The 24,875-nt window shown below is 39.7% G+C and overlaps 1 protein-coding gene across 1 annotated transcript in view; it reads left to right on the top strand.

The window, feature by feature from the left end:
- Positions 1-24,875, top strand: part of ALK (ALK receptor tyrosine kinase) — a 941,973-nt gene that overhangs the window by 826,087 nt on the left and 91,011 nt on the right. The window contains 2 exon segments of the mRNA XM_054982048.1: positions 8,036-8,130; positions 11,254-11,391. Coding sequence (XP_054838023.1) covers positions 8,036-8,130; positions 11,254-11,391 — 233 coding nt within the window.

Genomic DNA, 24,875 nt, shown 5'->3' with positions numbered 1-24,875 from the left:
TTTTCAATTGTTAAAATGTAGTCGATTCTTGTGTATGTTCTGTGTCTAGATGAGTAATAGGTATAGACTTTTTCAGTTGGATGCATTGTGCGCCAAATATCCAGTAAGTGGTATTTTTTTGGTATAGATGGTAATTTTGTGTCCTGTTTTTTTCCACTTTTTAGATGTTTATAGTTTGATTTATCTAACTTGTAGTTGCTGACATAGTTAAAGTCCCCTCCTATAATCGTTTCTCCCTGTTGGAATGTGGTCAATTTAGTAAGAGTATCTTCAAGAAATTCTAATTGATTGGAGTTTGGGGCGTATATTGAGCCTAGGGTTATTGGTTGGTTATCAATTGTGCCTTTTATGAATATGAATCTTCCCACAGGGTCTATTAAAGTAGATTCATGTTGATAGTTAACTGATTTAGATATTATTATCGAAACTCCCCGGGATTTTGATGATCCTTTGGCATTGTGTTGTTGGATCCATTTTGCTTTTAATAACGTATTATTAGAAGAATGGAAGTGGGTTTCCTGGAGGAGGGCTATATCGACTTTTTGCTGTGCCAAAACATTCAAGATTTTCTTTTGTTTAATATTGTTGTTAAGGCCTCTCACATTGTAAGATAGTATTTTAATATTGGTTTGCATAATTAGATGAAGTAATTTCAATATATATTATAATATACTTTGATTATATAAATTTAGGTTCCGTCTGACAGATACAAATTTGTTTAAAGAGATGTAGGTGGCTTTCTTTTTCTTTGTTTGTGGTTGGGTTTGTACAAAGAAATAGGATGCTAGAACTTAGCACTTACAAATTAGTTGGTATTAAATGAACTTACGTTGCTTAATGACACACAAAGTATTTCAAAAATGCTTTAGAAAACTCAAAACTATTAACTTTGTATATAGTAGTTAACAGTAATTATAAACTGACAATGTATATATGTATATAAGTTATAAGATCAAAGTACACATTCTATAATTAAAAATAATTATATATCAATTCAATATATGGATAACAATCTCTAATCTTAATATTATGTTTGTATAGTATATAATTATTTAGCACTTTGTTATAACACTCCTCAAATAACAGTAAACCTTAATTCAGCAAGTAAACTTAATAGAATAAAGATAACAATTACAAAGCTATTCAAAAATGCTGGGGAAAACTCAAATTGATAGTATTAACTTTGTATATTAACAATTTTTATAGATTTATAATTTTTATCAAAGTAAATATATATGTGTGTGTGTGTAGTTTTTTGTTTTTTTAAAATTTTTATTATTTTCTTTTTTGTCACAAGGCTTTAAATTAATATATTAATATATAAGTAACAGTTTCTAATATATATGTTATATTATTATATAATGCAATATAATACTCCACTGATAACAATAAACCTTTAACTCAACAAATAACTTAATGAAATATTTTATTATTATTGTTTTTTTATATTGATAAACTCTATATTATTTTTTCTTGTTTCCCCTCTTTCCCACCCTCTACCCCCACTCCCTTCTCCCCCAAAGACAAAGATTATTAAATACTGCCATTAAATTCTTGATACAAACTAATTAAAGCTCCCTTTACCCTCCCACCACCCCCTCTCCCTTCTCATTCCCCTTCCTCTCTTTTAAAATCCCTCACTATTATTTAATTAAGGATCTTCTTTTAACTAAAGCTTCACAATGTGTAATGCAGAAAATAAAATCAACTATTGTAACTTCTAACAGATAAATTTAACAGTTTAATATGTGCTGCCCCAGCTCCTATAGTTGGTGTGTTAAACTTCACTTACCAACTATTGGAGTTCTACCCAAAAACAAGCAGGAGCTGGACTTAAATATATTGCTTTTTATCTTAACAAGCTCTATAAATAAGTCTTGAAAACGAAAGGCTAAACTAAAGAGGTCACAGTTCCCCCTTTCCCTAAAACCTGGCATAGAATGCTAACAAAAATTGTAGTAACTAGCATAACATTTCTAGTGATGCAGAAGAAGGTTATATAAGAGTTCTTCTTTTCCTTTTATTTTTTCAATTGTACCTAACAGGAATTTTGCTTCCTTTGCTTGGTGAAAATTCCCGTGGCATCTTCCTTTTTTGTGATGTCTTATCTATATCCATGGAGATTTCCAAATTCAGATCAAGCAAGAGGGAAGATCCTGAGTCTGAATCTGTTGCAGTATAATGCTTTCCCTGATAGTAGACAGACAGCTTGGTGTAGTTTATCCATCTGTATTGAATCTTTGCTTTCTGAAGAGCTTCAGTTGTTGTTTTAAGCTCTTTTCTTTTGTTCAAGACTTCTCCAGGTAAGTCAGTAAAGACTTGTATGGGTTTGTTATTAAGCAGGATGGAGCCTTTATTTTTTGCTTCTAGTAATATCTTTTTACGGATTTTTTGGTCAGCAAACTCTGCTAAAATATCTCTACGTTTTGATCTTTGCTTCTTTGAGCCCACACGATAGGCCTTGACAATTAGTGGAGCTTCTTCCTCCTCAGAGACAATAGCGTTTGCTAGCCATGAAGCCAGCCATGATGTTAGGTTTTCATTTAAAGTTAATGATTCTTCTGTGCCCCTGAAATGGAGGTTTTGCTGCCGAGAGTTGATCTCAAGGAGCAGAACTCTCTCTTGGAGGTTTGTGTTTGCATTTTGCAGCTCTTTTATATTGCTGCAGGCTGAGTTGCAAAGTTCCAGTGCTTCCTCCACTTTACGGTTAGTGTTTCTTAAATCTTGCTTGATTTCTGATAGCTGATCATTTATAGGACATAGGAGCAGAGCTATTTCATCAAGCATACTGATTTTAAGAATTTTTAGTTGTGGAGAAAGATCTATTTCTGGGTGGCAAGAATCAGCATTAGCATTTATATTTGTTCTGTCTGCCATTTTGGCACCTCTGCCTGCTGTTTCTTGTAAGGTTGTTTGGCTTGGAGACAAAAAGAATTCTTGCAATTTTTTAGCTGCTTTACTTGATTGCTTTTTGTCTGAGTCTTGCTTGCCCATAATTTCTAGGATTGAGATAAAGTTATGCTGCTTACCGCCAGTAAGTTGGGATAGGGAAGATTGGAGCTCTCTAGAATGCACCCGACTCCATTACTGCCGGAGCCACCATACATTTCTGTTTTTAATTGATTCTTCCTTGAATATTTTAACTAGTCTAAATTGGTCAGTAGGGGTGGGTACAGTGAAAAAAAATGAACCATGTGGTTTGTGGTTCGTGTGTTTTCATGAACTACGAACTTCCACAAACTGGTGCCAGTTTGCGAAACAGTTCATGGTTCGTAATTCGTGGGCTTTAAATGCCCCTTTCCATACCACTTTGCAGTGGCACAGAAAAGGGCATTTAAACCCGCTGATCAGCTGCTTGTCGGGGAGATCCCTGACAAGCAGCTGATCATTTAAACAGCAGGGCTTGGCTGCCCAGCCAGAAGTTCCTGTCCGGCCAGCCAAGCTCCACTCGCAGTTTAAATAGCCATTTCCCCGCCACTTGGAGAGGCAAGGAAATGGCCATTTAAACAACAGTTGGGGCTTGGCTGGCTGAACGGGAACTCCTGGCTGGGCAGCCAAGCCCCACTGTTTAAATGATCACCTGCTTGTCAGGGATCTCCCTGACAAGCAGATGATTGGTGGGTTTAAATGCCCCTTTCCGTGCTGCTGGGGCATTTAAAATGATCCAAATGAACCAGCAGACCAGTTCGGAAGTTCGTGGAAATGAGCTTCCATGAACCACTGGTTCAGGAACCACGAACCGGGCTGGTTCGTGGTTCTTTTTGGTTCGTGTTCCATTTTATGCCCATCTCTATTGGTCAGTGATACAAAACTTATGTTATGTTATGGAAACTTTTCCTTGGCTATCATTACAACTTTAATGAGTACTGGGGGGGAGGGGTTCCATAATGAATCGTTGAGAGTAAGGGTTTTTTTCCTAGCAAGATGTAATCCCCAAATACCAGTTTTGCTGGTGGGCAGATTTAAGCAAATCCCTCCATTTGAAAGGATATGTCTTTGTGGGAGTAATTTTACAGAGTCTGTTTTGCATACAGTATTATCTTGCAGTTTTTATTCTGGACTTCAATTTAATTTGCTGGTACCCTGAATTTCTGAATTTTCTTGTAGATCATCTGAATTAGTGGTTTCACATTTGCTTCTTGGTACAGATGGAAAGATTATATTATTAGTGCCAAAATTCTTATCTTTTTAGAGTGCAATTAAACAAGTCGCGTCTATGTAACGATATTTTTCTTATGTTCTAAGACGCTATGATATCTGGTATGTGTGCTATGGTCAATGGACTGGAACTGAAATAAACGGAACTTTAATATTAGAATGTACAATAAGTATAAAAATACTGTGTTAAGCAGGTGAAAGAAGATGTGTCAGCCAAAAAAAGTAGTTGAAAGTCCGTTTAAAATGGTCTAGTGTTTAGAGATGTGATTATCCAAAACTGGAAGAAGCATATTTAATGGACATTTTTGCAGCCCATGAATGGTATCTCTCCATTTTTTACTCTTTTGTGAAAGGGAGTGAGTGAGTGTTTGATTATGAGGCAAGAAGGACAGTGTTTACTCCTTGATCCATTTCAGCCTAGAGTAATATGGGCATTCTGAAGCAAGGTGGGTGAGGCAGGGCTTTTTCAGACGCATGTGCGTTCTCCATAGAAGCTCACCTGACACCAAATGTGTACTCTTTCAGGCATCAGGCAAAGTCATTTGTGCTCTCTCAAGCCTTTTTGGGTCCCCTTTATTTAGCTTTCCCATTCATGTATTCATTGTTTTTATACTGGTTGGGGCATTCTGTTGCCATTTCTATTATATTGGGGTTTTTTTTAAAGAAACTGGTTTAATTAAAGTTCTTTTTAAAAATAAATACTGTAAGTTGGTTCAAAGATATTTATATAGAGAGGCTGAATATAAATATTTTTAAGTAAATGTAATAATTTACTTAAGTAAAATTAAGTACAATTTAAAGATTAAGTTGAAACTAAATACAATTTAAGTAAATGTAATAATCAATGATATCTTGGGCAACATAGTCTGTTGGATTTTGGATTCGTAACGATTTCCTGGAAACCTCCCAAACAAGTATTCACTCTGTGCAAAAGCTCCTGTTATGCTGCACAGCACTAGAAGTTTAATCCCAGCAAGATGTTTTGCTCTGATCCAGATCTAGTTGCATGGATGCTAGCAAAGTGTCCCTCATTGTCCTCACATATATATCTGAAACAGCATCTCTCCCACATTCTGCCCATCCCTAAGCACTCTTTTGATCTTTTCTTCATCAGTTAATGATCTGCCTCTGACCTCTCAGCTGAGATGTATCCCCTGTCTAACCATCGCTGTTTTTTTCAGCATTGCACAGTCCACCTTCTTCATGCTTTGCTTCTTGCTCCTTTCATGACCAACAGTCTGTTGACTCAGTGGCTTTCTTGGGAGAATAATTGCCCTCTGTTGCTTCTGTTTAGTCCTTAGAAATTACACTTTCTGCCTTCATCTCATTTGTGTCATTGACTCTCCCAATCTCCCAATGAACTATTTGTCCCTCTTCTCCCTAGGTCTGAATCACTTCCCTCGTTTATTGTGTCTTTTCATGGTCTGACGCAGTTGAACATCTCTAGAGGAGAGCAAAATAATTGGCTGATTAGCTAAACACTGCTACATTTACCTGATCCTCACCAATTCTAGAAATCCTTGACACCTCTTCATAGTTAATGCTCAACTAATTCCTTCCACTCCACTTCCTCACAGAGAAAAGGATTTTCTCTCCTTTTTAATGATAAAATTAAAACTATCCATCTGATAATACTGCCTCTCTCACCATTGTCTTCTAATTCCCCTTCTGCTCCCCCCGCCCCTCGTGTCTCACTTTATGAGGAATATCCTGCTGACTTCTCCACAGGTCTCCTTGATCCTGTCTCACAACTTATGTTTGTTATTTGCTCTGCCTTTCTGCTCTCATCACTGTTACTTTCCACACTAACTCCTTCCCTGTTGCATTCAGATATGCCACTGTTCCCTCTTTCTTCAACTTGTTTTCGTCTTCCTTGACCTCTCTGCTGCTTTTGATATAATTGATAATTCTCAACTGCTTTTCACACTTCAGGTGTTCACAGCTCTATTCCCAGTTCCCTTCCTTTCTATCTAATTAATCTTCCATTGGTTGTTTCCCCCTCTCTTTGTTGTGGTCTCCAGGGACCTGTCCTTGGCCCTCTTCTGTACTTTCAATATACACTGTCCCTAGATGAACTCAGCAATTCCCACCACCACCACCACTTTCTGTACCATCCACCTGCGGATGACGTCCAGCTCTACCTCTTGAGTTTTCTTTCTCCAGCCACTCCTGCATCTCCAATTCCTTGTCTGATATTTCAGCTCATATGTTTCTGATAGGGGACTCACCAGTATCTCAATAGAGAGAGGTCCCAATCAGGATTCAGCACCCCATTAACCAAGGCAGAAACGCTGGCAAAGTTTTTTTTAAAGTGTATTAGAGTAAAAAGGCCAAAATAAACTGATGCACAGCAGATAGCTCTGACCATGCATGCCACCCAGGGTATGCCCATTAGCTTACATACCCTCTTACAAAAAAGCCATCAGAAAAGTTATTTAGAATGCCAAATTATTTCTGCAAAAATGTAAACACATCTGTTCAGAAAATCCTAAAAGATTGACACACACTATGATCTGCTAAGTGTTACACTTGACATCCTTATGGCACCTCCCATTATCTTTTTGCATATCAAGAGGGGTACATTAGAGAGACAATGAGGGGCATATTGTGGTATCAAAGCCACAACATCCAGACACTCTTGAGGCCTTCTCCTGTTGTAAATCATGACTCTCTGGAACATCCCCATCTCCCACTATCTTCAGCTGAACTGCTAATGTTGCAAGGCCATTGCATGTAGGTGAAAAGAGGGGCGAAGGGAGGGAGGCAGCCAAGACTCATCCCAGCATGCCTTTCTTTAGAACCAGAGTTTGACTGAACTCATAACTAAAAGAGTTTGGCTAAAATCTATACAGCTATAAAAAAATTCTTTAACAGTTTCATTGTCGTCTCAAAAGCAATACTTTCAAGACTGAACTTTTCATCTTCCCTTACAAGATTTCCCTTCCTTGTGTGTTTTATATATTCATTGATTATTTCACCATCCATCATAAAGAGCAGGAACAAAGTTTTGGCTTTGAATCTTCTCTTTCCCTTTCCAAATTCAGTACTGCAAAAATACATCTCTTCCTTCTCCACCCCTTTAGTGAAAACTGATTAACACCCTGTCACCTTTTACTTAGACTTTGGTAATCTCTTCCTCTGTACCATTTTAGCCACCTTGCCTCTAGTCAGCAACCTGCTGCCAAAAATCATTCTTACTAGTCTTACCATGCCATGCCCCTCTTTAAATCACTACACTGGCATCCTGTCAACTCCTAAATCCAGTACAGACTCCCCATCCTTACCTCTGAGATCTTCCATGGCTGTTTGCCTTCCTCTGTTATCTATCTTTGGTCATATCCCAATACAACCATTGCCAGCTCCATCATCCTCAACTTTGCAAAGGTCTCTTGCTCTATCAGATGTCCTTTCTCACTTGTTTCCCTGTATGACTGGAACTGCCTACCAGAGCATCTACATGATGCCATTTCTGTCGCTTCCTTAAATTTCCTCTTCAGAACTCACCTTTTCAGAACATACCTTTATGCCTTTGGCATAACCATGTTGTCTCATTTCTTTACTGAAACTAACTCTAAGTGCATGTAACTGGAATGAATGCCTGTTCTTCCCTGTTATCCCTGTCTCCACCTCCTCCCTTCCCTTTGTTGTTTCCCTTCTGTCAGATTTTATATTGTAAGCTCCTTGAGGCAGCAACCTATCTCTTTGTCCTCTGTAAAAGATCATGTAATAATAAGTACCAAGATGCCTCATGCCAATTAAGACTCAATATACATACATTCTCCTGATATATCAAAACCAACGTTTATAGAAAGTTTGAACAAACCTTGTGTGTCACCTGCCAGACAGAATTTAATGACTTCTGTATTATTTTTTACAGGTTTTGGTTTCAGATTATAACTTCCTGGAAAGTTGGATCAGAAGCCATCATTGCTTTTGATAATGTGTCTCTCAGCCTGGACTGTTACTTAACAAGTGAGTTTCCCCATGATTAGCTTTTGATACTGCAGTTGGCCTCCCCTGCATTAAGCACGCTTTCATCTTCTTGCAGTATATGTCCATCTTTGTATGTTACACCAGAAGCATAAAAAGAGGAAGTGCTGCTCACTCATGTTTCCTGATTTATCACTTCCACGTAATTTGCAAAGGTGTCCTGAGAAAGGCAGGCCAAATTAAGCAAGGCTGGCCACAGTTGTTCCTGATTTTGATTTGACCTCACTGGTGATGTGGCTCCAAATCAAGCAGAGCTGCTTTCGCACAGGGGCAGGAAAAGCCACCCTTCTATGCAAGCAGTACGAAGCAGGATTGAGACATGTGAAAGCACATTCACACATCCCATCCCCATGCCACTAATTGCTGGCATTACCCCACCCCCTTCCTGCTCATAACATCAGCACAGAGGCACCAACCTGATGGCAATCTTGCCAGCCCTGCCCTCCCCCAGGGCAGCCCAGCACCCCTCTCCTTCTGCCAACAGCTGAGCTGTGGTTCACAGCCAAACCTTGGCTGAGTTTATGGTGTGTGTGTTTTTAAAGCCCTGTTAAAGGGCTAAAAGGAGGAGGAACAGTGAAAAGCTCAGCATTGCCATTTTAAAGGCAATGCTAAGCTGTACATCCCACTCACTATAGGCAGAACTCTCACATGGGGCCCTTCCTGTAGCTGGCATGCTGTTTCCCCTGTATGCTGGAGCAAAGAAGCTTTCTCTTTGTTCTGGGTTAAAAGAGAAAGCCCAGAGCCCCATGTAGGGTTGCCAAGTCTGGGTTGGGAAATTCCTGAGATTTGGGAGTGGAGCCTGGAAAGAATGAAATTGGGGAAGGGATATAATTCCATCTAGTGCACCCTCAGTGGGATATAATTCCATCCAGTGCACCTTCCAAAGCAGCAATTTTCTTCAGGGGAACTGATATCTGTCATCTGGAAATCAGTTGTAATTCCAGGTTGCCAGATCCCACCTGGAGGTTGGCAACCCTGTCCTCACATGCTCAGAAAGCGCACAAAGTCATTAGAAATTCCCACCAAAAATGAAAGCATGCTGTATGCAACTCAGGGAGGATGCTTCTTGTGGAAACAGCCCAGGAGACTGGGCTGGGAGGCAGTGAGGGCCAGGCTTCCTGGGTCCTCCCACAGACTGTCTTAATAGTTTAAAGCCCTAGCAGACCTATCAAGTGAGATCATCTGCAGAGGCCTTTGCCATGTTCTCCCACATTTGGAGGTGAGGTATTTAGCTCTTGGAAAGGGCCTTTTCCATATCAAATTCACCTAGTGACATTATTGCTATTTTAATGCACTAGATGATGTCTTGGATGCTTATGTTTGCAACGATATTTAAAATCCTTTTCCATGGTTTGCATGATTTTTGCAAGTTTTTTTATTGTGCTACTCCTTTTATCTGTTATTTTAAAGTTGTTGCAGGTGCTTTGATTCTACCTGTTGTATCTTAGTGTTTTAAAGTACTATCTAAGTAGGTAAAACCCTTCTAAACCCGTTAACTCCAATTGCCTTGGATTGGAAGGGGTTAACCTTAGGGCTTAGGGTGGCAGTGTTAGTTCTTTTTCTTTTTATGTTGCTTTTTGGGCTTCTGTGTCAAAAAGTGGGCTATCAGTCCTTTATCTGAATAAACAACCATGCTTCCTTTAGAGCTGTGGGCATTGGCACCTATTTATTTGTTTATTTATTTGTCATTTATATTCCACCTTTCTCACTGAGACACAAGGTAGATTACATAGTGTGGGATTAGTACAATTATTGGCAAGAACACGGGCAGGTATTTCCATACAGTGTCAAGAACATTTCCATAAACATAGTATTAGCAAGGATCCAATATGGAGTTGTAGAATTGCTGAAATGGAACATAATCAATTCTAGGACTTATATTAAACAACATGAAGTGCTGGTAGTATATAGGAGTACATATTTAAAGCAACAGATAATATATAAGGCAACATAATGGTAAAATCTATGGTTCCTAACTCATTAGCGAAACATTTGAGACCCCTTTCTTACAATACTGCCCTCTTAGCTGAGAAAAAGACCTTTTTGAATAATTCAGTTTTGCATTGTTTGTGGAAAGCTAGGAGAGTGGGGGCTGTCCTGACCTCCTCAGGCAGGCCATTCCACAGGGTAGGGGCCACCACAGAGAAAGCCCATGTATGGGCTGCTGTTGATTTCACCCATGTATAGGCTGGCACTTGCAAGAGACCCTGTTCAGATGAGTGAAGCTGCCGTGGAGGGACTTAGGGAGGGAGGCAGTTCCGTAGGTATGCTGGACCAAGGCCGGGAAGAGCTTTGTATGTAATAACCAATACCTTGAACTGAGCTTTGTATTTATATGCTTATATCACACTGCATATATGATGTATCCCCCTGCTTTGTTACCTTGTGTATGCTATTACTAGTAACACTACAACCTTTATAATTGATTAATGCAGCCAGTGCCTGAGGTGCTTCATATTTGTTTTATTTACCTGACCCTGGGCATTAGGCCTAAACTGCCTTTTGTGCCATTTTTGGTCTGTATTAACTTTCCCTTTAGCCAGTTCCCCCTCTGATGTGAAATCACTGCATCTCTATAACAAACCATTCTCTTCAGTAGATGCCATCTGTAGATCTGTCCTTTATTTCTAATGAGTTCCATTTGCTTGTACTTTTTTGTGTCCTAATGCCAAATGCCAATGTTGTTGAATTTCAGCTTCTGTGGAGATTTGTGGATTTTTTAAAAAATTATGTGTAGCTGTTAAATGGTGACTGAAGCAGAATTGTATACCACCATTTTAGAAGCTAAGCATAAATGCTGAAACTGGACAATTGAGCAGCCTTCACTGTGATTTTCTGTTAGCAATTATGTCCTTTCACCTTTTCTGCATCTTCAGTTTTCATGCCTCCCTTCCCGCTCTCCTTTGTTTTTCCCTCCATTTGTGTCAAATCCCAAGCAGCAATGGATTCCAGCCTGCCCTGCCTTTTTTACACCATCGCACATTATGGTTGCAAACTCTTGGCCCAGTCTGATCAGCCACCAGCTGTTGTCCTCCGCAGCCTGCCAGACCAATGACCCACCATCACAGCACAATCATAAACCAGACTGCTTTTTTTGTGTTCCAGTTAATGAAGAGAGGACACCTCGAGACAAAAGTCCAGATGTAGGCAACCTGTTGACCGAAAGGCGTGGTCATCATGTGAGCGAAGCTGGGAGTTTGGGAAGTCCAAAGTACATTTTCAATGGCACATTTGACCTGGCAGGTAGGGAGTTTATTTCCTGAGAGTCATTCCAGATGGTTTGTTGTTACGAGAATGCAGAATTCCATCCCAAACAGTGGTATGATTAGTAGGATGGGGGAATAATGCAATGGAAATTTGTTCTGGCAAATGAAAGAAGTCAGAGTAAAGTTTGGGCTGTAAATTTTCTTTAATTGTTTGGACAGCTAAAATAAGGTTCTTCATAAGCAGAGTTGGGTTTTGGGGATAAGGGAATTTTTAAATATTTCTTCATCATTGCAGCTCTTCTGTATCCATTTTGATCTGTCCTGGTTGCACGTTCTTCAAATCCGTATACCTCTTGAGGACATATGCTTTCTCCTTTTTACTTATCTTTTGGTCCTGGTCTAATTTATACATTTCCAACAAAGTCTTTGTTTGCTTGCTTTTCCTGTGGGATGGAATTATCCTGACTAGTTTCCTTTTGTTGTCAAATTTTATTCAGTACAAAGTGCATCTAGTTTCCACCAATTTTTGATAGTATATGATGATATAATGGATGGTAACATGTTTGTCAGTTACTAAAGGAAAAGATGCTGAACTATGAAAAAAAAAACATATGGAGAACCATTCTAGGTCATGCCAAGCATGTGCCTAACGCAGCATGCTTTTTCCAACAGTAACCACCTGGATGTCAGTCAGAATTATTCAGATTTACTGCTCACAGAAAACCTGCTGTCTCTCTGAGCATCCAGGCTAGGCAAATGTAAAAACGGCAACTCTTCTGTGTACTAAGTTGCATGTGGGGGACTGGGGTGGGGGGAGCAGTGGTTAACTCACACTCATTTCCTTTAGTGTTTCACAATGACATGCCTGTGGTGTTTCATGCTCCAGTGGGCGGGGGGGGGATGCCTTTTTTGGCCTCCTGTGGCTTACAGCAGGCTAGAAGGGAACGTTTCCAATCAAGCCAATGCCATGAAGGGGAAAATTACCCTTCTCCAGTACCACAGCCCTAATCCATATTGTCCTCCCTCCCAGTATCTGCTTTTTAGCAACTAAATTACACATCCAGAACATTACATGTAGCTTTAGTAAATCTGAATAGAACGCACAACTATTAAAGCAGGGATATCACTCTAGTATGCAAGAGAAGACTGGATTCAATTTCTACCAGTATATTGATCTTTTAATTTAAATTTTCAGTTTTTATTTCAGAAGGAAATGATTGTAATTGAAATATACTAGGGAAATTTGGAAATCAAATCAAAGTGTTTTGCTTTCATTCTGCTGTATGGTGCAACATACTTTCTGAGCTTCAGTCCCTAATGGCGATGACTCTTCTGATAGCTACAGAGATGCTTCTGAAAGTAACTGATGGTAGAAGATACAGGTGACTGATGTGACCTACTGTATTACAAATGGCTGCCAGTAATGAGCAAAAGGGTCAAGCTGCACTCTATATACTCTTTATACAGCTATAGTCAAGCTGCACTCTCACATCCTTTTTCAAAAACAGACATAGAGTATCTGGGGAAATGTATTAATGTCATGAGAAATGCTGCAAACTTAGATATTATCATCATTACTGCAGTCTACATTAGTTAGAGTTTGCACAGTACCCATGATATGAAGCACTTCTAGAATGTTGCTCCATGAATCAGTTTCAGTGTGTCTAAAAAGAAGAGAGATTCCAGGTACTGTGTTTGAATTTCTAACTTTAGCTCGTAGTTGCTATACTACATCTTACATAAAGCGGGTTTTGTAACTTGTCCTGAATAAAGCTTGCTGTGTTGAGATTCAGAGGTTCTTTGGTTCAGTATTGGCTGGCCATGGCAGTCCCCAGCCAGCGAGAGACCCTGGGAGCTCCGCCAGCATAACTTGGGTTTACAGCAGCGTAAATGAAAGATGCATCACCATAGGGGCTAGTTGGATCCCTGAGCACTTTCAGCACCCACCCCCTCCTTAGACTTATACTGTAAGCCCCTTAACATTTATCACTATAATTTTAAAATTTAGCATTTTTATTAATATCCATCTTAAAAAATAGTAAGAAATTGGGGAGACGGAGAAAAATAAGAAAAGAATCTACTCCTGCTGCTTCTCCCTTTCTATGGTATCCAAACTGCTGAGCTTCTGCAGTTGTCTTCACTGAAATCCAAAGATTACAATAAAATATATTGAATTTAAAAGGTGATGCCAAAGTGTATCTAATTTTAAGTGATATTAATTTAGAAGGGAGTAATTGAAATTGATACCTATTAAAGCTTTGCTGTTGATACTAAACAATTCTTAGTTTTCCTGTCACTTGAAAAACCCCTATTTCATTGTATCTTGGCGAAAAATTGGTAGGAAGTGCTTGTGATGGAGATTTATTTCATCCCACTTGGATGTGGCTTTTTCTAATCACTTTGAACAGCAGAAAAATTCACTATATGTTAAATCCCCCTTAAGCCAAAGCTGATAATGAAGCAAAGAGATACAAATGGGTGATAATTCCATAATGACCGGTTGAGGTCAACTCTAGAAGCACCTCCCAAAGGAAGAATGCCTGATTGAGCTTTCAAATATTACATTCTTCCCAATCCCTGTTTGGAGATCTATCTTCTGTGCAACTCCTGAGTAATTTTTTCTGCTTATTCTTATTGTACTGTGGGAAAGTAATTAGGCTGTACTAGTGAAATACATACTAGACTTGTACGTGGGAGGGGTTTTTTCCCATATCTTTCATTTTTTATTATTAATTCCCAAAGAGACTCATTATTGGGTAGTTTCATATGGTTTTGTTTCACTATTCTTGATTTGTTTCCATAATTCTATTTTGTTATTATTTCCCATTGGTTTCCCCTTTGGTCACTCTGTACCTTCCTGGTTTTCTCTCTGAACTGAATAAAGCTCAGGGGGATTTCAGTACTCCATTAAGACATCTATACTGTCAAATATCAGACAGATAAAATAAATGGGTCTCTCTTTTTGATGCAATGAAAAGTGCCCATGTTTAACATTAAAGTCTATGGAAGAACTGATAGGAAGCAGTAACATATAAAGCTGCTTGAGGAATCAGCGATACAGCCACTCGCTTGAAGAACAGTAGCTTTAGCTTACAGAGGGGACTTCCAGTGCCAGGCAGACTGCTACTACTGTTGGCTGTTGCTGCTTTTTCAAAATTATCCCTTCCTCTCCCTCTCCCTTTACCAGATCTGTCCCCACCATGCTACACGTTCTTCCCACCAGAGCCAGAAGGTCTCCTGCCAGTCACGATGTGCTGGTTTTGTGCACAGATGTCAGATAAGATACAGTAATGTGTTTATGAAATGTATGTAATTTTATTACTGGACTGTGTATGGTGTTATTTAGTGCTTCAGTCTGAGTTCAGTACTTTGGTCCATTTTGATCACACAGCTACCAAAGTAATTGTTTTGTGGAACTCAATCTGCAGGTGTTCTACATTATAGGGTTGACTTCCTGCTTAAGACTCAGTAGGGTTGGAGGTCTGTCTCTCTGCCTCATGGGTGAAGGATTAGTTGGAAAGACTGGTGGTGGCATGTTACCATGGGTGGTGAGATTTCACTCCCGTTTTTAGTGTCTTGCTCTTGCCTTTCTAATCAGGCTATCTTGTGGATACAGCCATCCTTGACCGTAAGAAAGGAATAATTTAAAATAGTACACTGTACTTTGGCACAGGGAAATGTGGAAATGATTCCTTTCTGTTTGAGTTACTTTCTTCTTTCTTATGTGAAACCAGTCCTCATCTGATTTAAAGTTTCCATATATACTTCAGTATTGGATACCGCACACATATATGTAATCTTAATGGCTACAGTCAGCAATCAGTCAAGAAAATCCAGAGGCTCTCCCCCCACCCCCAAGGAACACAGCTTTGTATGCCCTTATTAGGAAAACACAGCAGAGGCAAATAAGAAAGCTCCAGAACAAGGTGAAAGAAAATCATGGGTTTCTTTTGTTATAGGCTGTTTAGGTAAGGAATTTGTTTTGTTTTCATATTAATTACTATAATTACAAAACATGCCATTTTTGTAACTCTTGTCATTAGTAACAAAAGAAATGCACAAGTCTCATAAATACCTGATTATGCTGTGATGGAGAACTGAGCAGCTCCAGTGTTGTCCCTCCTAACTTTGTTTTCAGACTTAAGGCAGAGGACCGCTGTGAAGCTGTAGCAGAATCAGGTTCTTTTTTGTTATTGTTGTCATTTTGTCTTTTTTGGTAGCAGGAATGCAAGACAATCAGTTCTGTGATGAGGGACATGAAGCCATCAGAACAGAACACAGCTACCATACATAAAGTTCCCTGTAGTGCATTATGTGGCAACAAGCTGATCTGCAGACCTGAGCTCTAAATTCTCTTGCTGAGCACCTGAACACTTTATACATCAAGATCAGCTTTGAATGTGAAAGCCTTTACTTTGAACATTCCTACAAATGATTTATTTCTCCTCTTCTTCCCCCCTCCCCCCATCACTTTTCATCCTATTTTTAGGTTAAGTTTCGATCTCTCCCCCTCCCCAACTCCATGGCTCCCCCATGGCGTAGAATGGTAAGCTGCAGTACTGCAGCCCAAGCTCTGCTCATGACCTGAGTTTGATCCTGGCAGAAGTCGGGTTCAGGTAGCTGGCTCAAGGTTGACTGAGACTTCCATCCTTCCGAGATTGGTAAAATGAGTACCCAGTTTCCTGGGGGTAAAATGTAGATGACTGAGGAAGGCAATGGCAAACCACCCCTAACAAAAAGTCTGCCAAGAAAACGTCGTGATGTGACATCCCCCATGGGTCAGTAATTGACTCAGTGCTTGCACAAGGGACTGCCTTTACCTTTAATCCTAAATAGGCCAGTTTAGGATTGCTCTCTAAAAGTGTGGGGAAGGGAAAGTTGTTATTAAAAGAATATATTACAGCAATGTAGCAAAGCTTTTTAAAAAGTTAGACGTACATGAATGTTATTTTGCTAAACTAACATTTCAAAAGTAGAGTTGCCCCTTTCTAAGTCCATTGAAGTCAATGAGTTTAGAAATGTGTAACTGTGTTTCAGACTGCACTGTAATTTTCATAATTAGGGAATTCTAGATGAGATAGCTGCCCTGACCTGGATAGCCCAGGCATGCCTGATCTCATTAGCTCTTGGAAGCTAAGCAGGTTCAGCCTTCTTTAGTAATTGGGTGGGAAACCTCCAACTAAGACAAGAACCACAGAGGCAGGCAATGACAGACTACCTCAGTTAGTCTGTTGACATGAAAACTCCACCAGGGGTCACCATAAGTCAGCTATGACTTAATGGTACTCTCCACCACCAGATGAGATAGCTAAATACTTATCAATTGTGAAACTGATGAAGAGCAAAAGCCGGGTTGGAGATAACTCACTCTTCAGATGCTGTGAAAAGGATCCATGGCTGTGATAAGGACAGCAGTACAACATGGTTCCTCACACAGTGTTTTTGGTAACACATAATTCTACAGTCCACTTTCTGAGAGTTCCCCCCTTTTCATGCATACTGTAAGGCTGTTTGCTTAGTACTACTATCTTCTAATTTTTTTCCCTAAACAATAAAGGGGATACAGAAAGAAATAAGGAAAAACAGAAATACCCATTACACTAAGGGAAGATTAAGATACTCTTTACACAAGGAGTTTAGACTCTTGACCAAGCCTGTGCTCCTAACAGTATTGCTCTCAGCCTCACTGACACACTTAAACCCCCTCATCACATTAATGTGTGAATCCAAGAGGGGAATGGTAGGTAACATAGCCTTTTCCTCATAGCTAACCTGTAACACAAACCACACAAATGGCTACCCCTTTAAAGTATAGTGCATCCCACTGGAAATCCATGTTCAGACAGATTTTTTGGCTCAACCTGAGGTAACAACCCACAATTCTAATTTCTCTATATTTGCTCCAGTCCAGAAGGAATTAATGATCCACCTCTGTGCAGCTCATGAGGATCCATTAAAGTTCATCAAGATAGATATGACTTTTACCCACTGCAGAAATCATTATTTCCCCATTCTGTACATAAGGTCATAACTTTCTGTAATGAAACAAAGCTCTCAGTGCCAAGGAGCAGTTAACATTTTAAATGAAGACACTGTCAGCTGCTAACATTGGAGGGTAACCATAGAGAGAAATCCCTAGACTCACTGCTCAACCGAAAGCCCCTGTCACAGCAGTCACACTCTAGGAACTGTAAATAAAGGACAAGATACAGGAAACAGGGTGGAGCAGTCACACAGTTACACGCATATGACAGAACTCTGCTTTTTTTGTAACATATAAAGAGGCCCATAGTGTTTTAAGTTACAACAGTCACAAGGCAGCTTGTAAGTTCCATGCTTCCCAGGTATACAGGGAAGGGGTTGATTTAGATTGCGACTGCAGTGCATGTGGAGAAAGACCATTCTCTCCACCACACCATTTTTCTAACCTGAAACAGAAGTCAATATTTGTGCCATTGGAAAACTTACAAATAGTCTTCATTAGGTAAAACATTGAACAACGTACATTTTTCAGGAAGAATTCAGTATGAGGAAATGGCACAAATATATAAAGAGCTGCAAATTCAATTTCCACAAGGGAGAAGTGAAACTGAAACAAATTGTGGGGTTGGAACAGCAGGGATGAGAATTTGACAACCCATCTACTCCTTGAATGCCTGCCCATGGAACACCCACCTTATGAAAAGAGGGATATCAAAGCTCTCGCTGGCAAACGTCGCCTCTTGTGCATTCAAAGTAGTATTGCTGGACTTAACTGAAGTAGTTTGACACCGGCATCTTCAAATATCATGCTTTCTGTTTGTACTTGATTGGTAGTCTGAACTGGAGGAAGAGGTTATCAGTAGAGATGGGCACAGACAGGAAAAAAAATGAACATGATGTTCGTTGTTTGTTGCCATTCATGAACAGGGACTCACAAACAACCACGAACATGGCCCTGTTTGCGAACATGTTTGTGGTTGGCTGTTCGTGGGGGCCAGCAGGCTCTCCTCCAGCCATCAGCCAAGTTTGGTCAAGATCCCTACTGCACCACTCCCAGAAACCTGACCTGAGCAGGCACCAGCAAAGGTACTAATAATAAATAATAGCTTGGCCCCAGAGCCTGGCAGCAGCCCTGGAACCTGATGGTGGGTAGATCCCTACTGCACCACTCCCAGAAACCCTACCAGAGCAGGCAGCAAGAAAGGTACCAATAGTAAATAAATAATAGCTTGGGCCAGAGCCTGACAGCAGCCTTGGAACTTGAAGGGGTAGATCCCTATCCCACCAGATACAAAGAAAATTCAAGCTCCAATGCACTCTCTCTATCAAAATGCCAACAGCAACTGTGTCTCTCCCTCTCCACTGTCTGCAAAGTCAGAGCTGGGAGCCCCCCTCCCTCCTGGTCTTTGCTCCCTTCTAACAAATTTGGAGCTCCACACTTGAAAGGAAGACCTGCCTATCAAGCTAAATTGGGCTTAGATTGAGGTTTCCAGGGAAACAGCAGGAGTTCAGACAGAGTTCAGACAATCCCTGCCTAAGTTGCCAAGGGAATTGATTGTAGGTGCCAGACTGTCTGGCTTGACAAACAGCAATGAATGAGGCTTGCAATGACCACCTGTTCGTTTAGAATGAGGCCTCACAAACAGCTTGTTCGCGAACAGCAGATTGGGCTGTTTGTGGCTTTTTTTTGTTCGTATTGCTGTTCATGCCCCTCTCTAGTTATCAGTCATGATTGGTTCATGCCTGTTGCTTTAATTCGCCTAGCAGGATCAGCATATGAGGCATAGATATTATCAGGCCAAAATAATGATGGTAGCTCCAAATTTTTTGTAAGTGGAATTATCTTTTTAATACAGTACTAACTCTTTTGACCTCTTCTATCTACACTACTGTCGCTACAGAGAGAAATGAATGGAAATGCCCTAGTTCTGTAAGAAGAACCATATTAATACAAACTCTGGGTTATTATATCAGAGTTAGCTTTCCATATTAGAAAGTAGAACCATGGTTTCAGAGGCTTTTTCTTAAAGGCATACTAAAGACAGAAGTTGTCCAGTCACTATTGACTTCTGGGTGAGGAGTTGTAGATTGTGTTACAAATGATGCAGTCTGCTTCTTCATCATGTAACTTCAGCCTAAAATATCTCACAGAAGGCAAAATAATTGAACCTTGACTTCAATTGCAATGTTACTGAGGCAGAAAATTTCAGACAGATCCAACGAAAATTAAAATTGAATTCAACATTTTATGAAAAATACCAAGTTTTGTTTCTACATTTTCAATGTCAGTGTTTCATGGTGCCAAAGACAACATTTTAGTATCTAAATGCTTTATAACTTCCTACTTCCATAGTTTTAGCATTTACATTCCACATTTTCAAAAACCCCTGAATTTTATAACTTGGCTTTTAGTCAGACTTGAATACTTCAGTTCTACGGTTCTACTGAATCCTAACTGTGTGACTCAGTATCTACTTGATTCTAGCAACTGGGGGAAATATGGAGCTAAGCTATGTGTTCAATACATGAAGTCAGTGTCTCATTTGTTAAAGAAGGCTTGGCTGTATGCGGTCTTTTTTGTGTCCCAACAATAGGCATGAGCCTGTCGAGGCTATGAGTTTGATTACTGTACCTGTACTGCCAGGCAGCTGAACTGGCAGCATCAGCACCACTGCAAAGTCCCCGAGAGGGTTCTGATCAATAGGGGCCTTGCCAAAAGTAATTACAACTAATGTGAGCTTTGGCTCCTTTGATTGATCACAGGCTGCACTGTTTCCTTCACAAATCAGATTAATACATAGAACAACCTTTCTGTTGCAACTGAGATAGCAGAGTAATAAACTCAGCACTTCTCCACTCCCCAGGTCCCTGAACTAACCCAAGTTCCCATACAACTGAAAACCAACTAGAACTACCACATTAGATGATGTTGGCATACACCCCTGGGATGTACACTGAGCAGTGTGGAAACTGAAGTTTCATGGGTTAGGTCAGCTAATTCCTGCAAAAGCATTGAATATTTATGACTATCATATTATTTTCAGACCAGGTCAGAGAGAATACCTTTTCAGCACTGCTTATATTGATCATGGCTAGAATTCCTCTATGCTTTTGGAAACTGGAGCTCACCAAAGTGTGGATTTGCTTTGGCTGCTTAACTACCTTTTGTCATTGGTCCATGGTAAATCCTAATTCTACCAGGTAATGGGAATGCTTTTCTACTTCAAATAGTAGATGCCCATATTTGTGCTAAAGGACAATGAGAAACATAAGCAATGAGAACATTTAAGAATCTGTATAGAGTAAATCCAAGAGGGTCAAACGGCACGAGTCTCTTGGTAGTTTAAATTTCTTTCTTAGAACATGCCTATCATGGAATCTCATTTTAACCTCTAGTAGACACTGCTCTCTTGTATGCACGACAATATCATTATGAAGGCAGTCATTACTGGATATCATCTATATAAGATGGTACAGCAGGATATGGAAAACCAGGAGTGTTTACCAGATTTGTAAATGCAGCTCCCTTGCCTAATCCGCAAATTTTGATCCAGTATTTTACCTAGAATATTTCTAGCACTTTAGAATGGACTATATTATATTTAAAAAAATTCGTCCCTCCTTCTTTTGTTACAGCTCTAGATAAAACACTGGGAGCATTGCATGATTGGTTTCCATATGTGTGGGTGTGTTTGATCATAAATTGCTTACAATTGACCACTGAGGAAAGCCTAAGGGCCGAAACACATCTGGTCAGTTTTGTACTGTACCTTGGTCTATTTGTGTTGGTCACTGCACTGTACCATCATCTGTATCTTGAGATGTTTTAGCAAGTTTTCATATATATATGTAGCCTGCCATTCAGGCCTTATGTTTTAAACTTGTTTGTATTCACATTGGTGCACATCTATAATAAATACTTTTTAATATTTTATATATATATATATATATATATATATATATATATATATATATATATATATATATATATATATATATATATATATATATATATATATACACTTCTAGGTTGTTACTTAACCCCTTTTGTTCCATTAAAAGTCTTGCTCAGATCCTACAAACTGGAGAACGTGGCTTCTTTTATTGAGTCAAGCCATCTCGTTTTAGGTCTTCCTCTTTTCCTACTGCCACTTTTCCTAGCATTATTGACTTTTCCAGACAATCTTGTCTTCTCATGATGTGACCAAAGTACAATAGCCTTAGTCTTGTCATTTTAGCTTCTGGGGAGAATTCAGGCTTGATTTGATCTAGGACTCACTTATTTGTCTTTTTGGCTGTCCATGGTATCCGCAAAGCTGTCCTCCAGCACCACATTTCAAATGAATCAGTTTTCTCCCTGTCATCCTTCTTTGCTGTCCAACTTTCACATCCATGCATGGCAATGGGGGATACCATAGTTTAAATTATCTTGATCTTGGTTCCCAGATAGACATCTTTATCTTTAAGGATCTTCTCTAACTCCCTCACAGCTGCTCTTCCAAGTCTCAATCTTCTTCTGATTTCTTCATTGCAGTCTCCCTTTTGGTTGATGATTGAACCAAGGAATAGAAAATCTTGAACAATTTCAATTTCCTCATTGTGCAATTCCTCAGTGGTCATTACTTTTGTCTTCTTGATGTTCAGCTGTAATCCTGCTTTGGCACTTTCTCCTTTAACCTTTGTCAGTAGTCATTTCAAGTCTTCACTATTTTCTGCTAGTAAAGTGGTGTCATCTGCATATCTGTTCCTTCCACCAATTTTCACTCCACCTTCTTCTAGATCTAATCCAGCTTTCCTTATGATATAATCTGCATAGAGGTTGAACTGATAGGCAGATAATATGCATCCTTGTCTGACACCCTTGCCAAGTGGAAACCATTCTGTTTCCCCATACTGTGTCCTGACAGTAGCCTCTTGTTCAAAGTACAGGTTGTACATCAAAACAATCAGATGTTGTGGCATCCCCATTTCTTTTAAAATTCTCCATAGCTTTTCAGTGCAGGTATGAAAATGTGCAGGTATGAATATGTGAAGGGCTGTTTATTTTTGTATTCTTCTCTTCAGTTCTTATCTCATGTTTCCTTTTCTACTGCACTTCCACCCATGTGTGTATTTATCACCAGTCCTTCAGTCCTTGTCATGTATTTAAAGAATTAGATTTCCATCTACAAAAGTTCATGCCACAATAATAGAAGCAGAGTTGAAAGTTTCATCTCTTGTGAGAAGCAGGACTCCTATCTACATATATCCTCATCAGAAGAGCATATCTTCCCCTCCCCCAAACCCTAATAATAGACATCCTTAGATGCATGGCAAATATAAGTGCTGTATGTAAGTAGCAACAGGGCCCTAGATAATTCATAGTTATCTTACAGTTCAATCCTATGCAATACAATCCTATCCACTTCAATCTAAGACCAATAGTTTCAGAGGGTTTAGGCTGGAGCAACTCTGCATTAGATTACAGTGCAATCCTAAAAACATGTTTTCAAGGAGTAAACCCCATTTTGTGGACTCAAGTAGGATTTTGAATAGACCTGCTAACTTGCTTAGGATTGCTCTCTTTAAAGTGCAAGCCTAAACAGAGATATACCCTTCTAAGCCCATTGACTTCAGTAGACTTAGAAGAGTGTAGCTCAGTTTGGGGATTACACTATTAATCTCCTACATTTAATTTTGTAGTCTCTATTGTGAATAAAACCTTTCTGATATCAAACTGTTTGGGTAAAAGAGGCACCTCATTAAACAATTCTCTCCCTTTGTCCTCAATTTCTTCGTCAACTTGTCAAATGCTGTGTCTTCATTAATCACCATGAGTTCAGTTTTCCTCATGTGGCTGACATCAGTTTTGACAAGTTGTTTTATGTTTTGGATGGGATCATCTGTTACTATTTTCCCCATCATATCTCCAGCATCTGGCCTCCCCAGGGCAACTGGTTTTCAGAGGTCTTTTGGAGTCTGTCAGAGGGAAGGTCCTGCTTCCAGTGCCACGTGGCTGATTCTCGGAAGACTGTGACTCACATTAGTTAATCAGATGAAGGAGCTGAAAGGAACAGCAGAGCAAGTATTAAGTACAAGAAAATTACATTTGTTGGCTCTTCACATGCAATTATACTAACTGAACTGTTGGCATAATGCAATAAAGATGTCTGCAGAATTGTATTTCTATATTAAGTGGCAGTTAAGTCAGTGAATGAACAGCTCCTATCACCAAACAGATTGGTTCCACATGCACTGGGATAGATGTGTTGAGATTAGTGACTGGATCTGGTCTCTATGGTAACTATCTGCTTCCCTTCAAAGTAAGAAAAAAGAGTATTTAATTATTATTTTGTAACCAGCAAAATGCCTGTCATGATGATGAACAAGATGTGTCTGGCTTATATCACAAAGGCCCCACGGGACTCAGAGGAGCTCTGCTCATTCCACAGTACTGGTCAGTGAAGGCTCAGAGTTCCAGACTCAGGGCAGCTTTTGTTCTGCAACCATCTCCATTTACTTTTCCCCATAGTAGTAAAAAAAGGTGCAAGCACCGAGTCATTACTGACCCATGGGGAGACGTCGCATCACAACGTTTTCTTGGCAGACTTTTTACAGGGTGGTTTGCCATTGCCTTCCCCAGTCATCTACGCTTTACCCCCAGGAAACTGGGTACTCATTTTACTGACCTTGGAAGGATGAAAGGCTGAGTCAACCTTGAGCCGGTTATTTGAACCCAGCTTCCGCCAGGATCGAACTCATGTCATGAGCAGAGCTTGGGCTGCAGTACTACGGTTTATGCAGGAGAAAGTGAACGTGTAACTGAGGAACATCACTGGGTGAAATTAAACCAGTTCTCTGTCCCTAATGATCCAACCACTAAGAATTAAGGCTCTGGGGCCAAATATGGGGTATGAAAGTTATAATGTATTGGGGAACGCAAGGAGATTGCTTCAGACTACAAGCCAATTTCTGCACTGTGGTCTATTTTTGTTGTTTCAGCAATACCATAGGGTGTTTTTTCGCTTTCTTGAGATGGTATATATAGGTTGGGGGGGGGATGTATTACTAGTTGTAAAGGACCCAGAGCAATGGTGTTTGGACTCTGTTTCCATTTGCATACCGCCATCTGGAGTCTGTTTAGTGGCTAATGTTCGGAACATTGGTTGTGTTAGCATTTCTACAACATATTTAATCATACTGTACGTAGTGCTTTGTAACTCTAATCTCAGACGTTAAAATCTGTCCCGTCTACAGATCATAGAACAAGAAACAATCATTTTAAACTATAGAAGAAGATTGAAGAACCAGAGATGTATGATGTTTAAAAATTGTGGCTTAGACAGCTTGGGGGATCTCTTCACTTGATGGAAACAAAAAGGCAACTATCTGTCAAATTTGTTTTGGCTGTAAGGTACCTATTTCAGAGAAGGAAACTTGGACCTCTTTAAACATGGAGGCTGGGTTCAGTGATCATTCTAAAACATAGTGTGATCATCCAAACGTGGGTTACTTCACTAACTATGATTGGGACTATACTAGGGCCGCTGAATTGTACAT

This window comes from Eublepharis macularius, chromosome 1 (genome assembly GCF_028583425.1).
Source record: "Eublepharis macularius isolate TG4126 chromosome 1, MPM_Emac_v1.0, whole genome shotgun sequence".
Taxonomy (NCBI): Eukaryota; Metazoa; Chordata; class Lepidosauria; order Squamata; family Eublepharidae; genus Eublepharis; species Eublepharis macularius.
The sequence above is the reverse complement of the archived record's forward strand: the minus strand, read 5'-3'. Positions and strand labels throughout refer to the sequence as shown.